The 19,204-nt window shown below is 37.3% G+C and overlaps 1 protein-coding gene and 1 long non-coding RNA gene across 2 annotated transcripts; one reads left to right on the top strand and one right to left on the bottom strand.

Moving 5' to 3' along the window:
* Positions 1-378: 378 nt before the first annotated feature.
* LOC139119295 (uncharacterized) lies at positions 379-2,165 on the top strand. Its single transcript, XR_011548895.1, has 2 exons — positions 379-500; positions 1,059-2,165. It is a non-coding gene; the product is annotated as an uncharacterized lncRNA (long non-coding RNA).
* A 5,778-nt stretch (positions 2,166-7,943) lies between these two features.
* On the bottom strand, positions 7,944-16,651 carry LOC139119294 (proline-rich transmembrane protein 1-like). Its single transcript, XM_070683040.1, has 4 exons — positions 16,548-16,651; positions 16,327-16,412; positions 9,639-9,803; positions 7,944-9,285 (listed from the first exon to the last, which is right to left on the bottom strand). Exons 1-4 carry the CDS (start codon positions 16,561-16,563, stop codon positions 9,136-9,138), a joined length of 417 nt encoding a protein of 138 aa, XP_070539141.1. The 5' UTR covers positions 16,564-16,651; the 3' UTR covers positions 7,944-9,135.
* Positions 16,652-19,204: the final 2,553 nt, after the last annotated feature.

Here is a 19,204-nt window from a genome sequence, read left to right as displayed (position 1 = left end):
TAGGTTTCCAAGGATACATGCTGCACGCTAACGAAATTTCTCGCATTTGATAGAAATAGTGGAACATTTTTTGCTGGTGGTTAAAGCATGGACGTAAGAAGGGAGAGACGTTCTACGTCAATGACTATAGGTACTCGGTAGAACGTCTCAAACGATGTTGTTGTTGTCGCCATGATGTACTCTGTTGCGCCGCTCAAGTGCTTTAGTTACAAGTTATCTTTGAAAACATAATAATACATCATCTGAACAGATTTCTCCAACAAAAAAGGGAAATAGATACTCATGTATCAATACAATTTTAAGTAATGCTCACTTTCGAGGTCCTATATTTATTCTGCGAAAACTTTGACCTTATCGTTTGTAGCAAACTGTTTACTCAAATACTTCCGGGTTATACTCAAAATAGACCGAGGAAACGCGCAGATCAAAACAGAACGACAAAACTACAGTCCGAGGAGGTTTATTGTCGTGTCGGCCACGGTCGCGAGCTACAATAATAAGTATGTATGCATTCAATACTAGAATTAGCGTCTTTATTCGCTGGTCTTGTACATCCAGCACTACATTTTACCTGGGACTTACAATTACGCACGTTTAACGCTCTAGGGTGCATATAGGATATCGTTCGTAGAATCGAGGTCACCACGGAGCCGGGTCATGTTACTGAAAAAGGCTGACATTTTTACACCAATTTGACGTTGATTGTTGAGGGAAATGGGCACTGAGTCGGATTCGTAATGACATCAGCCAATCGTCACAGGCTATTTCAGGGAATTTTCTGAAAATAAAATTTCCTCCGACCTTCAATACAATTGTACTCAGCAGATCACATTGGCAGTGGAAGGATTGTTGGAATTCTATTCTTGTAAGGCAAAGAACACTCTAATCTTTGAAGATCGCTTCTTTATTATTATGACTTAGTGATTGTTTCAATGTCATAAATACAGCTCGGAATATTTTTTCTTAACAATCATAATATACTTACCTGCGACCAAATTAACCTCCAACAGCAGTATTGCGCACGGGCAGCACATATCATTTCATATTTTATTTTTCAGAAGAAAAGATGAATGCTTCAAGTTCCGAGTCATTTTCCAGGGCTGCCCTTTGGACAACATTCAGATGTGTATCGACAGCGTTTGAACAATCGATTCGGAGTCTACAGGATGTCAAAGTGTATCATGAATACTTTGGCAAAGCAGCTTGTTTTGGTGAAGAACGCGTTGCCTTTACATCACATTACCATGTTGACAAGCCTATTCCTGGCTTTAAGTATAGTGACGTCAAAAGTCTCCTAGAGGGCACCTTCCCTGGATACCGAGGGGTTTTTTTGAAGGATATCGCGAGTTCTCTGGTTTTGGCTGGCAAAATTGAGTACGTTCCAAATGGATATCACCATGTATTCCTGATCCGTAATCCTGTAAAAGCTATCACATCCAATTATAAGTGCCTCCTCTCCGAAAATTTAAAGGTAGAGTTGTGCGAAGTTCTGCCGAACTTTGCAGGTTACAACGACCTGTGGGAGTTGTACAGATACATCAGTGATGTCAAAGGTCAAACACCTATGGTTATCGACGCTGATGATGATCTGCTTCGTGATCCGGCAACCACCATGAAGAAGTTCTGTGATTTTGTAGGGTTTGAGTTCAAAGAAAGCATGCTTCACTGGCAACCCGGTCGATTAGAAGACTGGTCCTGGGACGATGCCTGGTACGGCACAGTGATGAAAAGCAGCGGATTTATTACAAATGAAGAGAGTGTCTCTGAGATAGATGCCTCTTCATACCCAGAATATGTCCAAGATGTCATTCGAGATTCCCAACCTTATTATGAGAAACTACACAACTTGAAGACAACGCTATTGTAAAGAAACCAGTCACGATATTTCCCGTCAGACTGTCCTGGCGGTTAGTATACGTTGATCTCCCAATTAACAGATGTGTATTTACTCCCAATTCTCTGTTAAAGTCCTATGTACAACAAACTAATCGACAAAATAGGTTGCTAACAATGCTGGGCTTGAAAAGAGAGTAGTCAAAGCGCTTATGTCGTTTACTTTCACTGCTTTAACTCGAAGAGTTGAACTCTTTGGTTTGCTTGTTTATGATCGATTTAGTGGTATCAACAGAAAGACGAATAAAACTCGAATATTTGTGTAACTTGAATCTTATATTTTTAGTAAATATATTTGCTACAATAGACCCTTCTCTCTACGTTGTGTACTTAAACCCCACATTTGTTATGCAATCAAATCAAATGCAAGATCTATAGTCATGGCTACCAGGGAAACAAACGGACTAAAATAATGTGTATACGACGATGTTATTATTTTTCCTTGTTCTTTTTTCTGTTTTCGTAAGCTGTGCGTCTCATAACTCAACAGATTGACCACATCCTGGATTATTTAGAATTTCTCGAAACCCTCGACTAGTTTCGGTCATCAGAGAAGTAAAACTTTTGTGGAAATCCCGGATGTTATTCCCGTGGCCCGTAATGTATAAATAGCGAAGTTTTATGCCAACAGAGGTGTCTAGTTGGTTTGCCTTTTACATGGAGCTAATACCGAAATAATATGTAAAATCCTTTTCGAATGTCCCTCAACATTGCCAGGAAAGTAGGCAGTCGTGTACTTAGGATTTGTATGCAATCACAACCGTTTAAATGTTTTGCTGCACATCATAACAAATTTTTGGTTTGGAGTATTTACCCGCAACACAATGTTTACCGTGTGAAAGTTAATTTATAATTTGAAATGTCGTTGAGGCGATGAACAGATTTAGTTGATCTTTTTTACTGAATCGGTTTTGAAACATTATCTCTTAGAGGCTCTGAAACCTTTTAACAGTACAACATTCAAGCCTGCTACATTTTTATTTGCTTAACAGGGCACCCGTATTGTTATGCAGATGGTGAAGTAGAAAAACCATCAGAGTGTTTAAACAATTTCCTATACTCCATACAAAAACTTCCAAACCTCGAAGGATTAATTTAGGGTAGCATAATGTTATTTTATTAATTATGTCAAAATCATTTCAAGTACAGACGTTATTAGGATATTTTTCAGATTCTTTTCTTTGTTGTGTGTTCGTTCGTTTTACGTGTCAACAATGGCTTCTTACTCCACGGCCTTAGGCAAAACCACATACAAACATAGGCAAAACCACAGACTCGCAACGGGTATTGTTTAAGGCGTGAAGCGGTTACGTAACCTATCCATGTTTGCCTCGCCTCAGGTTGCTCTCGCCTCTCTTTTCCGAAGAGTGCCGACCATTTTCGGATTTTCGCCAATTGTTAAGCGAAAGTATGTTCGGCAAAGTTTGTGTTGTTGTTGTCGTGTGGTGCTGAGCGGAATTGACGTGCTGGCGAAAACGGGAGTGTTTTGAGCTTCAGGAAAGTGAGTTTTACCGTTTTAAAAATTCCTCTCATATTTTTATGAATATATAATGAGCGTGTTTGAACCAAATTTGAAAGTTTTTATCGATACTGTATGGTTTTACTCAATGGTTTACGGTCAGTCATACCGTCTTTTACACGTGCGTTCGGCACTCAATCTCGCGCCTTCGGCGCTCGATCGCCTACATGGATTGCTACCGCACTTTAATAAAGTGAATCGCGTCAAAGAAGGCACGAGGGACTGTCGAGTTTAGTGCGTCAAGGAAGGACATGTTTATGAAACTGCTGGCGTGTTATGTTTTGATTGGCGTGAAGAAGTGTTTCTGGCCTGAGAGCTCACAAAGTAACTATGGTTGCTACGCGACTGGCAGTACGATGCCATCTCGTCGTATGTTTCGCATATTCTCGTGCAATTATCAACCACAAACAAACCCTCCAAAAAGTTTAACACCTTTGAAGCTCATTTTAACATGAAAAGCCAATAGTCTACCGAGACGACCATGGAACAAAAGACATGCCGCGTATGTCACCAAAGACATGCGTATAACCAGCCATGGTGTTGTTCATAACGCGGACTTAATTTTCAACAATTAGCTGTGCATAATTTGCCTTGTAAGCAAACTGAACCTTGACGTTTCAACACGCTGCACGGAGTTGAACACAAAAATGTATTGCGGAGAGTGAAATACAGTGAAAATGCCAATGATACAAACGCCTATCACATATCTTCATCTGTGGAGTAGGACGCGGTTTGCTAGATAAGCTAAGTGAAATAGGTGAAGCTGAAGCCCATAGTATCACAACGCATACCAGAGAGACAAGTTTTCTTCTGTCACTAGTAATGGTTTAAATTAATCGTATAAGCTTATCGTTTGTTCCCTTCAGCATTTTGCTAACATGACTGGATAATGTCTCAATAAGATGACCACAACATTTAGAACTTGAGTTAATCTAGCTTTACAAAATGAATATTATATATATATATATATATATATATATATATATATATATATATATATATATATATATATATTATATATATATATATATATATATATATATATATATATATATATATATATATAAACATGACCCTACGGAAAGGCAAGTTTGCAAAAAGGGTGATCTTCCCTCCAGGATTTTTGAATTATTTTTTTTCGTTTGTTTTATAAACCATCAAATTAATTGTATTCGTTCATCCGATGTATAGTTGTTGAAAACTTCCACCCTAAAACTAATTTTTCAACGCCTCGTCGCAGAATATATTACAATGTTTGAAGATTAGTGCGAATATTCTTTGGAAAACACCAAACGCAACCGACGCCGTTGCGAAAATCTTCTCTCAGACAGAGTAGTTTTCGGCTCTAACCGGGTCACCAGCTAATACTGCGTCACCTACCTGTAAAGAGAAGGTTATTCGACAGCCGTCAAGGCTAGTTAGTTCGCTTGTCTTTTTTCAACCCCTCTTTCAAGTAACTGTTGTACTAAACTCGCTGTTATAAATATAAACAGCTAATGAAAAAAAATCTTGAAAACGAGTCATATGATGACCACGGTCGGACATCAAAATCTTATCCTGTGTCCTTGTGTCAACTGACCGATAAAGTAGGTCGTTGGTCGCGTGCCCGGACAGGATATCTCCGAAACTACTCCTCGTCTATCCGAAAGATACAATTCCTAAGTATGTCAGTTGGAAAAGGTACAATGTCGCGCACAAACATTTACACATAAATACAGGAAGTTTTAATTGTCACTGATATTTTAAAAGGTAGTTACATTGAATTGATCGCTACCTGCCCAGTTGTGCGAAGGTGACATTGTGATTACTCATTCAACAGCACAATTAGACACGGGCAGCGATGGCGATCATACTATCTACGTTATGCACAGCAAGTTTACCATAGCGACGTTACTGCTAGTACAGGTTTTATACAAAAACATTCACATTCATATCGCTATTCGTTTTTATTAACTAGAAATCAATACGATTTCTGACAAGACAAGACAAATCGTGAGAGAAATATCGCAGCACAATTACCTGACTTTGAGCAAAACCAAAGTTGGAAATTCTGTTTTTTAGTGTGTCAAAGTCACATGGCGACCCATATTACCATGGGTTACAGTGTGTATTATTAGCATGTGGGTGTAATGTACTTTGTACCCTTCGATTAATGGAACATTTCCCCTGCGAGCCTCAGGAAGAAAAGACACGAGCGACTGTTGTACCCGACCGATGTCGTTTGTAATTAGCCTATGTTGCGTCGTTCAAGTCTTATAACAACCTGATGTAGAGGGAGATTATTTCGACCTTTGTCTATTATTAGGTAGTATTGAGTAAGTCAATTTTTAATCAATGATTCAACTGGTCGAACAATCGTCTGCAACCAGTATGCACTTCCTAATTTCGATCATTTCAAAATGCACCATAATGTATGTATGTATGTATGTATGTATGTATGTATGTATGTATGTATGTATGTATGTATGTATGTATGTATGTATGTATGTATGTATGTATGTATGTATGTATGTATGTATGTATGTATGTATGTATGTATGTGCGTGCGTGCGTGCGTGCGTGCGTGCGTGCGTGCGTGCGTGCGTGCGTGCATGCATGCATGCATGCATGCATCTATGTATGTATGAAAGTATGAAAGTATGTATGTATGTATGTAAGTATGTATGTATGTATGTATGTATGTATGTATGTATGTATGTATGTATGTATGTATGTATGTATGTATGTATGTATGTATGTATGTATGTATGTATGTATGTATGTATGTATGTATGTATGTATGTAGTGTACATTTGTACGTTTGTATGCATATGTGTCCGTATCTATCTATCTATATCTCTTCCTATCTACGTATATACGTATGAATGTATATATGTACGTTTATACGTATGTATTTATGTATGACTATCTATCTATCTATCTATCTATCTATCTATCTATCTATCTATCTATCTATCTATCTATCTATCTATCTACCAACTATCTATTTATCTGTCTCTCTGTCTCTTTGTCTATCATTCTATCCATGTATTATTTATCTTAAATGTATGTAATTATTATGTATTTATGTATAGACGTGTTCTGTTATATGGAAAAGACAAAGAAACTTATAAGTGCGCATCTTTCATGAAACCTCACACCAGAGACAGTATTTTCTTAAAAGTAAGAGTTCTGCTCATGGCTAACTTGGGAACAAAGTTCTTTCCTGTTTTCGTTTGCTGTTGGCCTCATCACTTGACAGATGAAAAGTCAAATGCACCACATTCCCCGTCAATAATGTGACATTCACATGCATCACATAATGAGCTCTAAAAACATGACAAGATGAATGAGAATTTAATCACCATAACCGTTACACGTTAAAGACAGTAGATCCAATACTGGATAAAGTGAACCAATATTTACCTCTGGTTAACTGTCTTTGCGTATAGTTATTCTCAATACTTGAATAATAACATGCCACAGATTCTTGTTGCTATGTCTATACTCACATATCGATCGTTTAACATGTCAATTGAGCTTCTCATTTCATAGAGTTGTAGTTGAAAAGTCTTTATATCAATGATGACCAAAATTTAGTCGTCGAAAAACGCAGCTGATGATAAGCTTGCATAAACAAACAGTCTTAGCTAACCAAGTTGACTGGGCATTTCGACAGAAAAGTAACTGAGGGGCACGGAAATATTTCAAAAGGTGTCTGTTGTTATGTTTTCAGAGGTCAAATTTCGGGTAAGAGACCCCATCGAACGATTATTTAGAATTTCAGCAGACTTTTGAGCAGTTTAAGTGTCACACCTAAAAACGAAATTCGTGGATTTCACGATTTTATAAAATTCAGTGGTCTGTACGTAGAAATGTTGAAAAGAGTTGTATAAGCAACGTCTAGATGCATGTGTTTGGGAACAGCCGTCAAGGAATTTGGACAGGAGTATTCAATAAAATTGACTCTCCCCAATTTATCTTTCTAAAATACGACCCTCCTTTTTAACGAAATTGGAACACTTGATCCTTTTCTTAAAAAAAGTTACAGAAATACGTTCTATTAGCTAGTGTATTTCTTATATTTTCTGAGCGTTTACTTTTCGACATATTATAAGTAAGCTTTCAAAGATAGCGTGACTGGTACATGGACCCAATTTGCTGGAATGTTAAACACTTTTTGACCTCAACATGACCAAGGAAGGAGTCAGACTTTCAATCACATTTTTGAAAGCTTTTGCTGACTACTATGACAAGTTGTTTGAGTTTTCTGGGGCAACATTTTGTGAGAATCGCATATATTTGGAAACTTAGTTAGGGCAGTGAGCAAGTGGATGACGGTTGTTTATCCTGAACCATTATTGACCGCTAGCTGTCCCTTAAAGTCTTTGAATTCGTATTTACCGCGCCAGATTCAAACCTGCCATTTTGTTTGTTGTTGCTCAGTAGGCAATCTATTGTTTTGCAAATGGTGTAATAAAAACTTTTCAGAGCATTTCCACATTTTTATAAACACCACACACAAAGTTCCAAACCTTAGTGTCAGACTGTATTTTGTTTTAGTTCAGTGTTATTTATTTTTTAATTTTATTTTCTAGATACAGATAAGTATTCAAGATATTTTAAAGATTAATTTTTCCCTATTTCAAGCATTAACAAAGACTTCTTGCTCCACAGCCTTGTCTTGCATGCAATACAACCTTAATACTGGCTTTCAACATGCTGCACGGAGTTAAACACAACATTTTAGTGCAAACAATATATATATAAACGTACTTCAGTAAAATGTTTATCAGTAGAATAAGATGCGATTTACCAGATAGCCTTTTAGTATGTCATTTGACCTTGTTAAGGTTTTTTGTTATTTTAACATTTAACACGTATAGACACTGTTATCACAAGCTAAAGGGGTGTTTCAATATAATGTTCAGAGTAAACCTTGCAACTGACATAAAAAAATAACAATAGTGAAAAAATCGTCAAAAGGTAGTATTACTGGCCCTTTAAGAATTTGTGTTCATTTTGCTATTACGATAATATAAAATATGACCCTCCATAAGACAAGTTTGTAAAACTCCATTACGGTGTTTTCAAAATATTACCCTCCAATCTAGTCTCTCCATCCGATGTAGTTCTTGCAAAACCTCAACCCTCAAACTATCAACCATGGCGTTTACTATGTTTGATTCGTAAAGGGCCAGTAATGCTGACTTTTGAAGATTTTTTCATTATTTTTATTTTGTTAGTCAATTGCAAAATATCATTCTTCTCCCGAGAGAATGTTGAAACACCCATTACTTCGCTTGTAAACATAGCGTCTATATGTAACACGATTGGAACTAATTTTGGATAATTGGAATCTTTTTGAAATTTTCTCAAACGTGTTAGGTGCCATATAGCTGAATGTTGCAATATAACAAAATACTCACAAAAACAAATGTGTAACTTAAAAAGAAGAGCAGATGAGCATACATTTGCAGGTTAAAATGGCCATACTTTCCCATCCAATTATTCCAAATTAGTTCAAATTGTGTTATGTATAAAATGTACTGTTATTCTTTCCATTTGACTTCTAGTCCAGACCAGAATTCACATTCTAAAAATAACAACGGAATTTACACTCGTATTGGCTGAGTTGATAAGCTGAATACTGATTACATCAAGATACTTTGGGCAGTAGAACAAGAAATTATGGTTGACATTAAAAACAAACGTAGTTAAAACATCATCAAAAGTCATCATTACTAGTAGTTGTCAATTAGTAGTGCCAATAAAATTGAACCTGGAATTATGATAAAGATTCCTAATACGATGGACGCTACTGCGAATTCATTCGCTTTGTTTGCGGAGTCTGTGGCTCTTTCCAGGTCTCCAGCTAACACTGCATGATGTACCTGTGTAGAAAAAGTAAGTAGACAGTCGTCATCCTAAATGACTAGGTTGACGAGGAATAACCTACAGCTTAACTTCTAAAGAACAAATAGTAAGTATACGAAATTTTCCACAAAGGAACCATAGTGCTAATAAACGACTATTGCTCTGGTGTCACATGTGTAAGACTTACTAGGTAGATAAACAACGTTTACTGGGTGGCTGAACGGTAGAGTAGATAGGTTAGTAGGCTGGTATTTTAGTTACGGATCGCATTGGTAATACGAATGCCATAGCTATCTCTGGCAGGTCTATTGAGAATAATGTTCCTGGAAACTCAAATAACAAAATGGAAGAATTTCGAAATTGAGCTTACATCCAGTGCCTTGATAATGGCGACCAATCCAAGTGGCCAGAAGCAGAAAATGCAGGCCAATATTGCAAGGACCAGATGGTCGTTTGGCGGATTGTTCATCGGACGAGAGAAGTCCTTCTGAATATGAACATATCTTACATGTTGTTGGCCCTGGCCTGGGCATACCTACGTTGAAACAAAATAACACCTTCACACACTTCGCTAACACGTGAAATCATTCCGTAACAACAAGTATGAGAGCAGTAATGACAACTGTCAAAATTGATTTGGCCTCTCAAGAAAAGGACCAGGGCTTTGATGTACCATAGCCAATTACTGTCTGAGGAGCGCATTAATGTAATATAAGCAATCTTTGTTATAATTGCGTATCAGGAAAGTGACACATTAACGTTGATAAATCTCTGGCGTTAAGAAGCTCTGAGTTGGCTTGAAACTGTCACAATCAAAACAAATATTTTTATTTAATTGCAGCACCACCTAAAACTATAGTATCAAGGTAAATTCCAATCATTGAAATAAGAGTGAAGTCCAAACGAAAAATTAGCCTGATGATTGCTACATGCATAAAACGAGAAATAGATATAAATACAGAAGTACAGTTTCTCAATCATATATCTGTTACTGACGATGATCTTTGTTTTGCATAATTATTGTGAGGCTTACACAACGTACTTTCAGAGCTGGCTATTTGATTAAAAGTAATTAAAACTCTGCACTTGATATCATAATTTGCTTGACTGTAGTCCGTCAGAGCTCTGATTTGCGGCAGATATGGTATACTGCTTCAATTTTCTGAAATTCAAGCATAGCGATGCGGTCCCGGTAGCTTGAAATTTGTTCAGTGAAACTAATGTGTTACAAAATAATGCAAAATTTGATTGAAAACTGCTTGTTGTCCCCAAAATGTACAAAATGTCCCCAAAAATAAATGGTAGTGGGACACAATGTCCCCTGATCTAAAATTCCTGGCAGCAACACTATATATATATATATATATATATATATATATATATATATATATATATATATATATATATATATATATATATATATATATATATATATATATATATATATATATTATTATTATTATTATTATTATTATTATTATTATTATTATTATTATCATTTCAGTGCCTTTGTGTCAATCACAGCATGACCTTTAAGTCACATTGTCAAGAAGTTTGGTATTTGTGTCATGCCTGTGAATGTTTATGCAAAGATAATTGTTTGTTTGATAGTACCAGGTGTAAAATCAATATTTTCATAACTCATGATTATCATACAACCAACATGCCAGAAAATCCCAAGACAGTTTGACCGGTTGACCTCGCTGTTAATTTTATGCAGGAAATTACAATACAATGCTTGGTCGAATGACGCAGTGCCTTGAGGGTGGGATCGCCAGTGGTATAGGGGGAGGAGTACCTTCCCGATGGTGATAAGTGTTGCGGATTACCGTCGCCTAGGTGACTGGCGTTGCAAATACCTGGACTGAACCCACGTGTGGACTGAACCATTTGGTTTTTTGTGGGTGTCGGTGGTACTTTGACAATAAAAGTAAAGATGCACAGATATTGAGTTTATTGTCTTGTTTATGAGCGGCCAGTATTTCCAACAGCATGAATTACGTGCATTTGCCCTAGAAGAAATAAATAATTTCGAATAAAACATCGCGAATATAACCACATTCCTTAAGCTCGAGGTACCCCAAAGAACCATGAAATCACCCGACTTTCGATTGAAGAGATGAGTTTTGCCAAACCGCGTATACAGAAAAAGTGGCAGATGACTTTATTTTTAGAATCGTAGATAGTATAGCGAGATGTAAAAAATGTGAAAGAGGCTCCCCACCTAACTATCCTAAATGTTTTTGTGTCGAGTTTGTGTTTGATTCGTTTAGAAAATGTGTTCCTACATTCTTATCCGATTGTGTGTGTTAATAAAAATGTTTGTTTAACTTTGGATATTTGTAGAGAAGTTTGGATTAGTGTGTACGGTAATGTTTAGTTTGTGTGTGGAAAGCTTATGGCGAGACGCAGCCGGACCTATGTTGTTACAAAAGTTGATAGAGTCGCCCTTTGACGCTTGCGTTTCGAAACCCGGGTGTGGTTTCTCATCAGTCGCGGTGTAGATTCTTTCCTTAGTTTGTGTTTGTGAAAATTTATTTTAATGCATTTTAGTGGTCTTGCTTTTCGATTAGCGAGGCAAGTATATTAATTTTTGGTCACGTTGTGAGTCCGTTTGGCGGTTCGGTTTGTTTGTTCTATGTTTCTTTACTTCGGTAAATTTTGTTTTGACTGGTGTGTCTTTTACATTTTTGCGGGGGTTTGTGAATTTTTAGGCAATAAGTACCACTGGGGGTACGGATTTTATGTTTATTGGATCAAGATACTCACAAGTATCCTGGTTGATGTGCTTGTTCTCGTACATTTTGATTCATAGTTCGTTTACTTTGTTTACTGTTTGTTCTGGCTTGTTGTGTATAATACTGAGTGTTGCGTAATTGCCTTCCGCATTCGAGTACGTAATCGTTTGTGTTGACAATAACGAAAACCCGACCCTTGCCGAGGGGTTTTTTTCCCGAAATTTTTCTATTGTTTGCAAGCTGGTTTATCGCGATTCTTTTAGCACGCGACATGTTTTGTTTCCTTGTTTGAAAGAGTATCTCTAGAAGTGCGAGTTTAGCAGCTTCAGATAGCTTTCAAGTTTTTGGTTTTTGTTGTTTGTGGAGCCCAATTTGACTTTTCTTTGAATTTGTGTTGTTGCGATTGTTTGTGTCTCACGATGTAGCGTAGTCACATTTTACGACTTTATTTGTTGAAATCCTGAGGTGGTTTTATTCTGTTTGGTTTTGTTGGCGTCCGAATTAATTTTAAGGCCTTTGCCTAGTACTATTTTTTTTGAGTTTCATAGTTTGAGCGACATGATAGGTTGTTGTTGAATTTCATGTTGTTGTCGGCTTTTCTTTGGAAATAGCTGATTTATTTCCACGGCCATTTTTTCTGTTACGTTATTTTTATGTGTACGATTTTTGTTACTTCTTTCAAGAGTTTGTGTGTTCTATGTCATTTTATGTTTTTTTGGTAGTTCTCTTTTTGGAGTATTTGGTGGCCCTGAAAAGGGCCGCTTGGTATGGGTTTTTGTTAGTGCTTGGCGCGTTTGTTTTGGCGATGAGCCTATAGCTTTTTTATGCTTCTTTTCGCCGATTCGATGTGCTTGGTAAGTAGGTGTTTGCCGCCTTCTTGTCACTGTGTGTGCGTACATGGACAGTCTGCATAGCCCTTGAATGTGGTCTCGATTTTGATCAAACTTACAATTTAGGAGTATATATCAAAACTGATAAATGATTTATGTTTTCACATGGGTTCACAAAAAGTTTCGCCCCGGTGTTCATTTTTGCCCCATAAGCTTACTACCCTTTACAGAGTAGTAAGCTTATGGGGCAAGTAAACATGGATGCGCCGGTGCGATTCAACGATCAACCTGTATATTGCATCGAAAGTCAACAATTTTACGGCACGGACTATGATTTTATAAGTTTATACACAGTCCCTCGTGGATAGAGAGACTGTGGTTTATATAAAAATTATAAGGCGCGGGGTATTATATATTGACTGATTACTGTAGCTATAGATAGGCTACATTCAGGACGGGCAGCGGCGGGCAGTAATTAGTAGGCAAACAGGTGGTTTTCACCGTGGACAGAACTCGGTGCAATGACATTAATAGTAAGCCTGTCACCTTAAAGGTAATACTGTAGGTGAAACAAGGACTTCAAACGCACGATGGTACAAACAACACCACAAGTGAAACGTACACATAGAAATACACGCGTTCCTACGTTGTGCCCACCCGGGCCACGCGATTAAAATATGACTGATACTGCTGGATAGTGTTAATTGGGTCGGTAAACAGTCAATTAATAGTTTAATTGACTACCTTGGTGATTGGCAGGTCGTGTCCAACGACGCATATGCAAAGCAGGCCAAAAGACAAAAGCCCCCAAAGATATTGACAGCTGGCCAGGGGTCACCATGAATACGTAATGACGCTTCACTACGCAGAAACTGCGTAGTCAAGCCCTTCTTAACCGGTCAAACTCTCTTGGCATTTTCCCTCATGAAAGCTTCTTAATGGTAAAAACTGGTAATATTTTAATCCGCTAATTATATGGCATTGTGTTATGATTAGCTTTCTTAGAAGCTAATCTGATGATCACATTAGGCAATTGCAAGTTGCTTAATTTTTTTTATCGCACTCTTTTAATTAAACAAATAACAAAACAAAAGAAAGCAAGGAGATCCTAGAATGTGATGTTACAGTCTAACGTAAACAGCGATATTTAAATATTTTGTATCTTTGACGAATCTGTGGCAACAATTTTGTCACATGACTATGGATAGTCAATTAAGCTAGCCTTTGGACATGATACGATGAACTTCATAGTTTTGGCATCATAACGTCAGTAGTTTTACGTGGAATTGTTAGATCTCTGTTTGGACGTGAATGTGACGTAATAAGCAAGTCTCCTTCTCAAGAATTATCGTCTCTGCATGACACTGTGTTGGCTGCTGTATGTTAACTCAAGCACAAATCCAGCCTGAGCTACAAGTCATACAGCATAAGTGGAACACCCAAGTTAAAAGTCAATGATCAAAACGTCTGACGACTTCTGACTTCGTTACACACTTACACAAAGATTCAAGGTAGCATGCCTTACCGATTTCAGTGGGTTTTTTTTATAAAATGACATTTCCTTGAGTGTGATTGCTGTCTTTTGAAATTGATCGATGGCACGTTGGTTGCAAAGTAAGTAAAATGGAAAGATTCTGGTTAGATCACCGTTATATGGAAACAAACTGTCAATATGAGTTTAACAGGTGAAGTCAACGACCAATGCACTTTTAAAGGGGTCCATATTATGATAAGATATATTGTGCAGGACAAGTAATGTGAACTGACTAAATTTTAAGTCCAGAGGGTAATTAACTAGCTGTTCATAATTTGCCCTCAGTTAAAAATATTTCGACTTAACCTCCCGCACTCAATATTCATTTTTTATTCAATCCCCACATATTTTTGCCTGTTTTCCGTCCCCATTTTGAATTATTGAAGCTAAAATACCTGTCGATTTCCCCTGCCCTAGAAAACAGTTTCCCTTAAACTTTTATTTTTCCTCTGCACACATGAAGCTCCCTTGCCCTGTGATGTTAAAATTGCCAATTTGCCCCAGCCCTGAAAAATAAATTCGTAACAGGCATAAGGACTTGCCCTGTGTTCCTCTCGCCGGAAACACCCTACCCATATTTAATTTTACAAATGGGCTTTCCCTGTCCCCGTTTTACAAGTAACTTCCACTCTCCTCGTGTTTTCCCCAGACCCGGTCCCCAGGCCAATCAACTGATATTTGCCCTGTCCGACAAAAAAATAAAAATCTGCTCCCTGTCAGCTAAAAATATGTCCCCTGCCAAAGCAAAATTAAAATTTCCCCTACCCTCATGTTCCTTTTTTTGGCTGCACTTGGTATAATTCCATAAGTCTTTTAGGGGAGCTAATGTCTGATCCACAGTTGCTTAACAAGAGAAGCAAAGTCAATGTCTATACAGGCACAGCGTTCGTTGTCAAAGAATACCACATGTGCAGCCAACGAGCAATGCACTTTTAAAGTGGTTCTTATCATGATAAGATATATTGTGCAGGACAAGTAATGTGAACTGACTAGTTTTAAGTCCAGAGGGTAATTAATTAGCTATTCATAATTTGCCCTCTTTCCCTTCCCTTAAACTTTTATTTTTCCTCTGCACACTGAAATTTTTATACTTACCCTTTCGCACTTAAACTTCGTTTTCACTCCCCACATATTTTTGCCTGCTTCCCTCCCCATTGTGAATTGCTGAAGCTTTCCTGCCCTGTGGCGAAAAATCTTGTCGATTTCCCCTCCCCTGGAAAATTTCTACTTAAAATTTTACCATTCCCCAGCAGACACGAAGCTCCCCTGTCTTGTGATGAAAACCTGTCGATTGCCCTGTAAAAAATCCCCATAAAATTTACATTCTCCTGCAGACATATATATATATATATATATATATATATATATATATATATATATATATATATATATATATATATATATATATATATTATATATATATATATACTACCATGTGCGTACCGGCTCTGAATAATGCTAGATACAGCCAGTTTAATCTAGAATCTACGTAATAGACAAAAGTCCCGATGAACCCACTGTTCATCGGCATTTAATAAGATTGGAACAACGTGACTTCAGTTTATTAAAAGTAAAATTGGTCGGCGAATATTGACATCCAATTTAGTGTATATTTTTTCTGGCGAGAGCAAGCAAAATATTTCATTGACCGAAGAGGTAAAGGGTATATTGCGTCCGGGTCTCAAGTTGATTTCACAGTGCAACCCGCATGGCTGTCGAGTCGTCCTGTTGCCGCTGGAGACCGTTCGACCTTGACGCAGTACGAGGAAATATTTGTCGACATTAATGCTTTCTGCTGGAAAGAGTAGTCGTAGAATAATCTTTCTCTCTTACAATGTCTTTTCATTCTATGGTCTTTCTCTCACAATTTCTTGTCTTGTTTTTCAGATCTTAAGCTTTTGATATCTTGTCGATAAAAACCAGGAGTGGAGTGAATGCCACTCCTTTTTCACAAACCTGTACAGGTTGTGCCGTTACGTCGTAAACTGTCGGTTGATACTCCGGTCGGCTCTGGACGCCACCGCCGCCCCCAACCAACCTTTCTGTTGACAAAAGTAATCAGAGAGTCACCTTTGCTAAAACTGGCAAGTAACTATGGTTAACAGCTTACCCAAATCAATCAGCGACAGTTTAGAGTATACCAGTGATTTAGTGCCATTTTTGGCTAGACACCGTACCTCTTTCTTCTGACATGCTGAGAAGTTGTACCACTCAGTAAGCCGAGGAGCCGTGGAGATCTTTTTAAGGCAGGCGCTCCTTGTACTTACTGTATTGGTCAGGTGACAAGAGAATCGGACTTTTATCTCAGATTGACGTCATCGTTTGGAACTTTATCAAGACTATTTTTGTCGTTTATTGGTAACATCAAGTTAAAATTTAATCGAAACAAATTTTTTAGGTATATATAAAGTTTGACGGCACCAGAGCCTAATTATCGATTCGCGCAAACCGATCGTTGCATAACGAAACGACAGGATTATTTACCAAGTATAGTGGGTGCAGAGGTCCTTTGACAATACTGTTATCGTCGGTGAAGTGTTTCAGTATGGTGCATACTTACAGACCCACTATATACACTGACTTTCAACAATAGCCAGCAAAGAAACTGCCATCTACGCCTATACTCTCTCACACAAGTTAGGCACATACAGTTAATTGTATAACATAACTTCAAAAGTTAAAGACATATTAGATAAGCAGTTTCTGCGATTATGATTAATTCAACATGTAAAATTGTGTGATAAAATTTGACGCAGTCTTACTGGATTTGTTACATTTATGGCGTTTGAACTCATAGTATCTACAATACTTCACCAAGCACAGCAGTCGCTGGCTAAAATCCTTCGAGATAAATTATTCGACAAAGTGACCTAGCGGCTGACATACCTGTGCTGTGATATTAGAATGAATTCAAGGGATAGGTGTGAGCCTGTTGTTGGCAAAACCATAATTATTGATAATAAAATTGATATAATTGATAGAATTCGACTGACATGCTTAGGAATTGTATCTTCCAGATAGACGAGGAGTTTTGGATATATCTCGTCCGGGTACGCGACCCTCGACCTACTTTATCGGTCAGATGGCACAAGGACACAGGATAAGACTTTGATGTCAGACTGTGGTCATCATATGACTCGTTTTCAAGATTTTTTTCCCAAGTTATTTATTTCTATAGCAACGAGTTTGAGTTATCCGTTTCTTTTATCTCATTTTAAAACCTATCATGTTTGAGGCTTACTGGACTGCCACTGTGCACCGTGTCAGAATGTTTTATGCATAATTTGACACACAATATACACGTACTGGAATGGTAATTGTCCATCATGACAATGTCTGACCCCACCTTTTCTCATTACAAGTAAGGGATTCTTACCACACATAGGTAAATAAGGCAATACTGTGAACTTGTTAAGATTCAAACCTTCACACTTCTCATGTTATTGTCTGCCCACTGTGTAGCCAAGGCTTCGAATTCCGCTCATGGAGGTATGTTTTTGCAAACAAATACATGTACTACAGAATAGCAATTTTATCGATTTATTTATTATCAGCTTTTATTTATTCGTTTGTTTATTCATTCATTCAATCTCTCATTTACTCACTCTCCATCTCTGTCTAGTCTGACTACGCTAAAATATAGAGTCCGCATACACATACCTATGTCTGACCTTCTCCTCCCAAAGGTTATCTTCTTAAAGTTCGCGTTGACCAGAACAGCCGACCGAAGTAAGAGAGTCAACAATCTGTTAACGTGAGTAGCGAAGAACATCACTTCAACAAACCAAACAAAATATACTCTACTTCTTTTTCATTTCAGCGTGACGCCAAGAAAGTTTAAAAGTCTTACTCAAAGCCTCAGCTTTGGATTAGCGACTGTTTGCATTTGCAGACATTTGTTTTCTTTCCAAAAAATTTTGGGTAAGTTTGAGCTTTATAAAGGTGCCACAATTCAAAAGTGTCATAACGGTACGATGAACATTATTTCTAACTCCCGCTACTTTATTTGATTGCAAAATAGCGTCGCATGTTTTTAGCGGTAAAAAGACAGTAGAAAAACGTGAATTCGTGGATTAGTCATATTGCCAAGTATAAACAACATATTTTCATATGGTCACAATACACAAAAATGCACAAACATAACGAAATGCTATGTATGTATGTACGTATGTACGTATGTATGTATGTATGTATGTATGTATGTATGTATGTATGTAGCTTGGCAGGTATATATCTATCTACCTATTCATCTATCTATCTATCATATATATATATATATATATAATATATATATATATATATATATATATATATAGATATATAGAGGATGTATGTATTTATGTATAGACGTGTGCCTTTTAAGTTGAATTTATATAGAAACTTGTGTGCGTTTCTTTCATGAAACCTCGTAAAAGTTGTACACGCTTTACTGACAACAGAAACAGACTTGCTTACATTTGACCGGCAACGAGTACTCATCAGACAAGGCGATCCTGATACACACGATAAAACATTGAATCTCTTATTAATTTCTGAAAAGTAAGATCTCTGCTCATGGCTAACATAAAAGGAAAGCTGTTAAAATAAGATGTAGCATGGAAGGCAGTGTGCCAATTTTTGGCTCATTCTTTCCTGTTTTCGTTTGCTGTTAGCCTCATCACTTAACAGATGGAAATTCAAATGCACCGCACTCTGCGTCAATAATATGACATTTACATGCATCTGATAATGAGGTCTAAAACCATGATAACATGAGTGAGAAATTAATCACTATAACCGTTATAGGTTAAAGACAGTAGATCCAATACTAGATAGACTGAACCAATATTTATCT

This window comes from Ptychodera flava, chromosome 19 (assembly GCF_041260155.1).
Source record: "Ptychodera flava strain L36383 chromosome 19, AS_Pfla_20210202, whole genome shotgun sequence".
NCBI classification, from domain to species: Eukaryota; Metazoa; Hemichordata; class Enteropneusta; family Ptychoderidae; genus Ptychodera; species Ptychodera flava.
The sequence above is the reverse complement of the archived record's forward strand: the minus strand, read 5'-3'. Positions and strand labels throughout refer to the sequence as shown.

What these genes read in the sequence shown, in the direction of transcription:
- LOC139119294 (XM_070683040.1), bottom strand. An exon ending in TAACGGCACAACCTGTACAG is followed by an intron (nt 9,804 to 16,326) that starts GTTTGTGAAAAA and finishes GTTTCAACGTAG; the next exon opens with GTATGCCCAGGCCAGGGCCA. An exon ending in CCATTATCAAGGCACTGGAT is followed by an intron (nt 9,286 to 9,638) that starts GTAAGCTCAATT and finishes TTTTCTACACAG; the next exon opens with GTACATCATGCAGTGTTAGC.